The following is a 7,796-nucleotide window of genomic DNA, read 5'->3' as shown; positions in this document are numbered from 1 at the left end:
GACGGAGTTTTGCTGTTGTTGCCCAGGCTGGAGTGCAATGGCATGATCTTGGCTCACCGCAACCTCCGCCTCCTGGGTTCAAGCAATTCTCCGGCCTCAGCCTCCCGAGTAGCTGGGACTACAGGCATGCACCATCATGCCCAGCTAATTTTTGTATTTTTAGTAGAGACGAGGTTTCACGTTGTTGACCAGGATGGTCTCGATCTCTTGACCTCGTGATCCACTCGCCTCAGCCTCCCAAAGTGCTGGGATTACAGGCTTGAGCCACCGCGCCCAGCTAATTATGCATTCTTTATACATGTTTTTAAATGTCACGATATTTTATCAAGGAGGTTTAACCCTTGATTACATATTTGTACATGTATTGCTTCAGTTTAGCAAATAAGACATGCTGATTATTGTAGGCAATTTAGAATATGCAAAAAAATCTAAAGAAGAAAAATAAATACCCATGAAGGTACCATCCAGAGATAACGACTATCTATATACTACTCACACAGAATTTTATTTTTGAAATGAAGCTTGCTTTTGTTGACCTTTTCTAACTTTTTGTGAGCATTTTCCCATATGATTAAAAATCTTTGAAAGTGTCATTTTTCATGGTCACATGATATTTTCTTACATAAGTGTGACATAAATTAGCTATATTTCTGTTTACCACTGGATTTTAAGAATAAATATAACTTTAGTTGTTCAATGTTTATTTTCATTTAAAATATGATATTCTAAGGATGAATTGTTTTCTTACAGCTTGTTTATGGAAATCCTAAAGTACTGTACAGACTGTGATGAAATACAGTTTAAGGAGGATGGCTCCTGGGCACCAATGAGATCGAAGAAGGAAGTGCAGGAGGTTTCTGCCTCATACAATGGAGTGGATGGTGAGTGGTTCTTCACAAGGAGGAGGCTGTCTCCCTACTGCTGCTAAGTCTGGTTTTCAATATTAAAATCCGTATATTTTTTTAAAAACACTGAACAGTTTGTGGAGAGCTTAATAATTCCTATTAACTTACTGATTAAATGTTCAGAAGTAATAGAACTCCTTTTAACTTCACTTTTTTGCCAGCTTTAAAGATTTTTCTAAGATTTTAAAGTAATGTAATTTGTCATTTGTAAAGTCATACTTTTGAAAATTTACCATTTTAACATTTTTAACAGATTTGGAACAGAGTAGTAAATGTTCTTTTTTCATTTTTTTTTTCCCCTGGCTTTTAGTTTGTTTTTGCTGGAAAGAGACGATGAGTTTTTAAAAATGCTATCATCATATTTCTTAAATATGTCAAATATTGTACAGATAATAATATACAGTCTGTGCTCTCAAATTGCTTTTCCTCTGAAGTAGGCGTAAGACACATTTTGATTGTTTGCTCTAATTCTGTAATTTATTATTTTGAAAAATAATTCACCATGATTAAATAATAGTTTTAAACTTAGTAGAACAGAGCCACTGCTGGTTTTCTGCTCTCTGGTTCCAACAATATTGTGAATCTAAACTGTAACAGATAAACTATAAGGGACACTGAGAAAAGAGAGATGTCATAGCTGTTCCTTGCCTTGTATTTTAATCATCCCCATACAGGATGCTTGAGCTCCACACTGGAGCATCAGGTAGCTTCTCACCACCAGTCCTCAAATAAAAACAAGAAAGTAGAAGTCATTGACCTAACCATAGACAGTTCATCCGATGAAGAGGAAGAAGAGCCATCTGCCAAGAGGACCTGTCCTTCCCTGTCTCCCACATCACCACTAAACAATAAAGGGTAGGTGCTGACACCTTTGAGAAAAAGTCATAGTGAGAATTAACTTGGCAAATAGGAATTAAAGACTTGCCAAATAAAAGGATTCTTGATTTTAAAACTTAACAATCAAAGAATAGTTTGAATTTTTCCCAGGTTTGTAATGGAGGGATTGGGGTAATGCACTGAAAGGGTACTTGGATATAGTATTCATCATATCAAAAGATGATTCTGGTACAGTGGTTCTCAAATTGTGGTGTATGTACATCAGAATTACCTGAGAGCTTTTTTTTTTTTTTCGGAGACACAGTCTTGCTTTATTGCCAGGCTGGAGCACAGTGGCACAGTCTTGGCTCACTGCAACCTCCACCTCCTGGGTTCAAGTGATTCTTCCGCCTCAGCCTCCCAAGTAGCTGGGACTACAGGTACATGCCAAATGCCCGGCTAACTTTTGTATTTTTAGTAGAGACAGGGTTTCACCATGTTGGCCAGGATGGTCTCGATCTCTTCACCTCATGATCCACCCGCCTTGGCCTCCCAAAGTGCTGGGATTACAGGCATGAGCCACCGCACCTGCCCAAGAGCTTATTAAAATACACACCTGGCTCCCCCACGTCTGAGTCAGGAGTAGGGACTAAGAAAATTTGTATTTCTTGACCAGGCACGGGGTCTCACACCTGCAATTCTAGGGACTTTGGGAGGCTGAGGCAGGTAGATTGTCTGAGCTCAGGAGTTTGAGACCAGCCTGAGCAACATGGTGAAATCTCATCTCTACTAAAATACAAATATTAGCTGAGTGTGGTGGCATGCATCTGTAATCCCAGCTACTCTGGAGAGTGAGGCAGGAAAATCACTTGAACCCAGGAGGCAGAGGTTGCAGTGAGCCGAGATTACACCATGGTACTCCAGCCTGGGCAACAGAGCAAGACTGTCTCAAAAAAAAAGAAAGAAAGAAAATTTGTGTTTCTAGTAAGTTCCTAGGTGATCCTGCCTCTGCTCACAGGATTTAGAACATTTGTTCAAACTGGAATGTATTTGGTAAAATTCACCCCAAGTTGAGTGTTGCAAGTAGAAAGCAGAGGAAGACCAGTGATTTAAATGTGCCTCAGAATATGAATGAGGCTGGCAGTGAAAGAGGTCAAAGATGACTTCTGTTGTAGTACACAGTATTTCCTGCTTTACAGACTTTTCTCCCATATTTTTCATTTATCTTACATCAGTACAGTGTACCTAGGTTATGCTTCAGTTCATGACACACTGTTCTCTGCTTTGTATAAAACACCCTCTGCTAAGCATGGATGATAATAAAATGAGTAAGTACAGTCTTAACCTTAAAGAGCTTAGCACTTTCTAGGGGATGGTAAAACAAGCAGCAAATAGAACTGTACTCTTAAAACAAGCTGTTAGTCTTGTAGACACATCAGGGATTTTCAGCAAAAAGATTTCTAATTGTACTAAAGCACAATTGTAGCACACTAATTGTAAATCTAGAAATAGATGTGTCCCTTTTTAGGTATAAAGCAGGAGAATCACATGGCCTGTTGTAACTGAATAGAAGCTATTCAAAAACACTTCCAGCAAGCAGTAGGGACTAAAGAAAGAATGTAAGAGAGAGAAGGAAAGTCCACAGATGGCATTGATACAACACCAGATCAAGAGCAGGCACTTCTGTGCCTGGAGTCAAATCATTTTCAGATTTGATATTGTATGATGATATTAAAAGATTTCAATCACTTCAAGACTAGCCTGGGCAACATGGTAAAACCTTGTCTCTATCAAAAAAATTAGCTGGGTGCGGTGGTGTGTGCCTGTTGTCCAGCTACTGGGAGGCTGAGATGGGAGGATCACCTGAGCCTGGGAGGTGGAGGTTGCAGTGAGCCGAAATCGTGCCACTGCACTCCAACCTGGGTGACAGAGTGAGACCCTGTCTCAAAAAAAAGATTTCAATCAAACATATTTCACACATTGGTGTTTTCATTCTAGAGCGGCCTGTCTTGACATACAGACAGAAACAAAAACATTAAAAACAGTATCATCATTCCAAACAAAGTTAATAATTTAAACATAAATCCTACTCTTATGAACGTGACCTCTGGTGAAAGCCTACCTTGATGGCTGTAACCCAGCAAGCCTGACCTTGTTATTACACCAACGTCTTTTATGTCTGAATAGGATAAAAGGAAAAGTCAGATTACCTAAAGTTAGAACAAGTATCTATAGAATTTCGATTCCAAGATATTTTATAAATATCAAACCGTAGTACGGCCACATACAGACTGTCATGTGATTTTTTTTTAAGCGCCATAATTGCAATGTTAAAAGATATTTTATAAACCTCTGGATGTATAAATACTTGCGGGTAAAATGCCATCATTATATATGTTAGTTCTGTTTCTTAGACGATTAATAGTAGTCATATGTATTTATGTAAGCTACACAATAGTATTGCTATATTTTTTCTTTAAAGAAACCTTTTGAGTGTTTAGGAATCTAATATTTCTTCTTTGGATATTTACTTTGCTCTTTCCCAAAAAATATTTGGAGAAAATAAATGATGTTTATTATGTTTGGGAAATTACATTAGATGCATTAACTACTTCCCGAATTTCCCAATGACTAATTAAACCCAGATACAGTATTTGCAAATGCCAGACATTTCTCTATTTGCAGATAAAAACATGAAAGTTTACATCCTTAGAAGGAGAATAACACCATAGTCAACACTAGTAGACATTTTATAACAATGACTAGTCGGTAACTAGAAACCTAAGTCCAGCATATTGTGTTTGTTATTGTGTAGTGTAAAGATTGAAATGCATTTCAAAACATTATCACAAATTGAAAGAAAAGCATGCAGTCAGGAATTAGAGGCAAACACTAAATGTAAAACATTTTGTTGTCTTTAGCCACAGAGTGCTTAATGTTCATGCAGAAATTTTCTATGCTGTTTATGTTTTCAAAGTCTAGCATTGCGTTCTTCTGTCTCATAATCCCTTAGACGTTGTGAGAGGACTCAGCTCATGGTAAATGCTATTTTTCCTAGATAAAAGAGGTTTAACAAAGTTTCCACTAGATGAAACATTTTTATGAGCCAGACCAGAGTATGTTTTATGCTTAATATTCCATTCATTAAAATGTGGTAGATGGTAGTGACTGGAACTCTATTCCTGGAAATCCAACCTTGGCATCTTTTGAAATATTCTATACAGTGAAGTTGCATCCCCATGCCCCAGGTACTTTACATGAAGCTTTAAAAGCAAAAGACAGCCTCTTTATTGCCCCCTTTCTCTTTATTTTCTATAATACATATATAGCTTCAGCCCCTTGTGTTGTCAGGGTAACATATAACCTTAATGCCTCCTTCCAAGAGGGCTGCTGTAATTCTTTTTGTTTTCAAAATTAGTTTGGTTTTTATTTTGTTTTGAGACAGGCTCTTGCTCTGTCACCCAGGCTCGAGCACGGTGGTGCAGTCACGGTTCCTGCAGCCTTGACCACCTGGGCTCAAGCAATCCTCTCACCTGTCTCCCAAATATCCGGGACTAGAGATATGTGCCACGAGGTCTGACTAAGCTTTCAAATTTTTCTTAGAGACAGGGTCTCCCTATGTTGCCCAGGCTGGTCTCAAACTTCTGGGCTCAAACTATCCTTCTGCCTCAGCCTCCCAAAGTATGGGAATTATAGGAATGAGCCACTGTGCCTGGCCCCAAAATTAGTTTGTGTTGTTTTCTTTCTTGTCTTTTTTGCTTTTCCCTTAATTTAGTAAAATATTTTTTTTTTAAATCCACTTAGCTATTTAAGCTTTTCACTGTTTTTTAGAGTCCTAATTCTTGTTTTCTTTTTTTTTTTTTCCAGTTATACTACTCTCCCTTTAAAAACTCTCCACCACCTATTCACTGTGGAGTATTTCTTCTTGTTTCATTACATGCATTTAGATTCAGCAAGGCTTTTATGCAAATGTGCTGATAACTGTACTGGGCATTGGTTATACTAAACAATATCTAGTTTTTGTTCTCCTAAAACTTAGAATCTGAGGGGCCAGCTGGTAACTCCTAACCACTCAGATTGCTTCATTCCCTCTGTCTTATTATATGTATTTTCTTTGCTAGGGCATACGTGTATGTATTAGCCAGTACTCCAGTGTTGTTCTAAAAGAGTTTCCAAATTTCATTTGCTATAGGTATCTTTCACTCATACTCTGTTAAAGTGGCTCACCCATACCTTTCCCTTGCGTTCTGAAAGCATAGGTGATGGTGATATTCCAAAGGCAGTGTGGGGTTTGTGAATGTTGGATAGCATTGCATCTGTCTATTTCTTCCTACGGCCTCTGTTAAATGCTATTAACGTATACAAATTATTTTCACATAATGGTGTATAATCTATACATTGCTTTGCTTATTTATTTATTTATTTATTTTTTTATGAGACGGGGTCTTGCTCTGTCACCAGGCTGGAGTCCAGTGGAGCAATCTTGGCTCACTGCAACCTCCACCTCCTGGGTTCAAGCAGTTCTTCCGCCTCAGCCTCCCGAGTAGCTGGGACCTCAGGTGCATGCCAACACGCCCAGCTAATTTTTGTATTTTTAGTAGAGATGGGGTTTCACCATGTTGGCCAGGATGGTCTCGATCTCTTGACCTCATGATCTGCCCGCCTCAGCCTCCCAAAGTGCTGTGATTACAGGCGTGAGCCACCGTGCCCCGCCTTTGTTCTTATTTCTAGCACAAAACCTAGGGTTCATTGGGAGATGCAAACCCCTTTTTTTGTTGAACTTAAAAGTTTAACTGACTGATGAAAACTATGCAAATCTTTCCTTCTTCTAGCATTTTAAGTCTTCCACATCAAGCATCTCCAGTATCCCGCACCCCGAGCCTTCCTGCTGTAGACACAAGCTACATTAATACCTCCCTCATCCAAGACTATAGGCATCCTTTCCACATGACACCCATGCCTTATGACTTACAAGGTGAGTCACTGGTTCTTCTGGATTGTCACATAGCGTTATGAATGCCTTTAATCTATATAGTTCTCTCCTAGGTGAATCTAAGGAAGTACTGGAAGATTGAGCCAACAGGGCCTTGGACCCAGGGAACTGAGAGAGATCATATACTGTGGTTATAAATAGTGACCCAGTTCCTCGATTGTACGGTCATCAATAGCCAGTATTTTACTCCTAGTGGTAAAACTAGTGCAATAATCTTTAGATTTTGTGAGTTCCTAAGTACTCTGCAAGTTAGTTTTGAATGACTGCTAGCATGTGGCTTTGAATTTTGGTATTTATGAACTTTTTTTTTTTTTTGGAGACGGAGTCTCACTCTGCCGCCAGGGCTGGAGTGCTGGAATGTGGTGGCGTGATCTCAGCTCACTGCAGCCTCTGCCTCCTGTGTTCAAGCAATTCTCCTGCCTCAGCCTCCCAAGTGGCTGGGATTACGGGCACCTACCACCACACCTGGCTAATTTTTTGTATTTTAGTAGAGACGGGGGTTTTACTATGTTGGCCAGGCTGATCTTGAACTCCCAACCCTAGGTAATCCATTTGCTTCGGCCTCCCAAAGTGCTGGGATTACAAGGGTGAGCCACTGCGCCCAGCGCTAGGAATATTGTTTATTGTTCTCTGATTTTAGTTGTAATACAACAGGCATTGTGGGTAACTATGTTGTATTATGTTTTTGACAATGCTGAATTGAGACATTTGAAAGTTTTAGTTTTTATGCTAATGAATTTTATCTCTAAAAAATATTTTTTTTTAATTTGTGGATACATACTAGGTGTATATATTTACCTGACCCTTTTTAAAAGCAGGTTGGAATGTCATACTCATTTGTATATTTTGAGTTCGTAATATTGATATTATAAAAAGAATTATTCTCGTATATCTTTGTAGCATCATAATTTGTATATTATATAATCTAAGAACTTTTTTGTATTAAAAAAGCCATATATGCTCACTAGAAAATTCAACACAGAAACATAAAGTGAAAGTTTCTCTCTGCCTGTCCCCCAGCCCCACTCCCCAGAAGTTGCGACTACTATTTTTTTTTTTTTTTTTTTTTTTTTTTTCCAGTT

At 38.7% G+C, this 7,796-nt stretch overlaps 1 protein-coding gene across 1 annotated transcript in view; it reads left to right on the top strand.

Moving 5' to 3' along the window:
- Positions 1–7,796, top strand: part of PIAS1 (protein inhibitor of activated STAT 1) — a 140,480-nt gene that overhangs the window by 123,621 nt on the left and 9,063 nt on the right. The window contains exons 10-12 of the mRNA XM_017513592.1: positions 751–881; positions 1,580–1,760; positions 6,554–6,696. Of these exons, the coding sequence (XP_017369081.1) occupies positions 751–881; positions 1,580–1,760; positions 6,554–6,696 (455 nt within the window). The remainder of the gene's footprint in view (positions 1–750; positions 882–1,579; positions 1,761–6,553; positions 6,697–7,796) is intronic.

This window comes from Cebus imitator, unplaced genomic scaffold (genome assembly GCF_001604975.1).
Source record: "Cebus imitator isolate Cc_AM_T3 unplaced genomic scaffold, Cebus_imitator-1.0 Scaffold496, whole genome shotgun sequence".
NCBI lineage: Eukaryota > Metazoa > Chordata > Mammalia > Primates > Cebidae > Cebus > Cebus imitator.
This window is presented reverse-complemented; position numbering and strand designations above follow the sequence as displayed.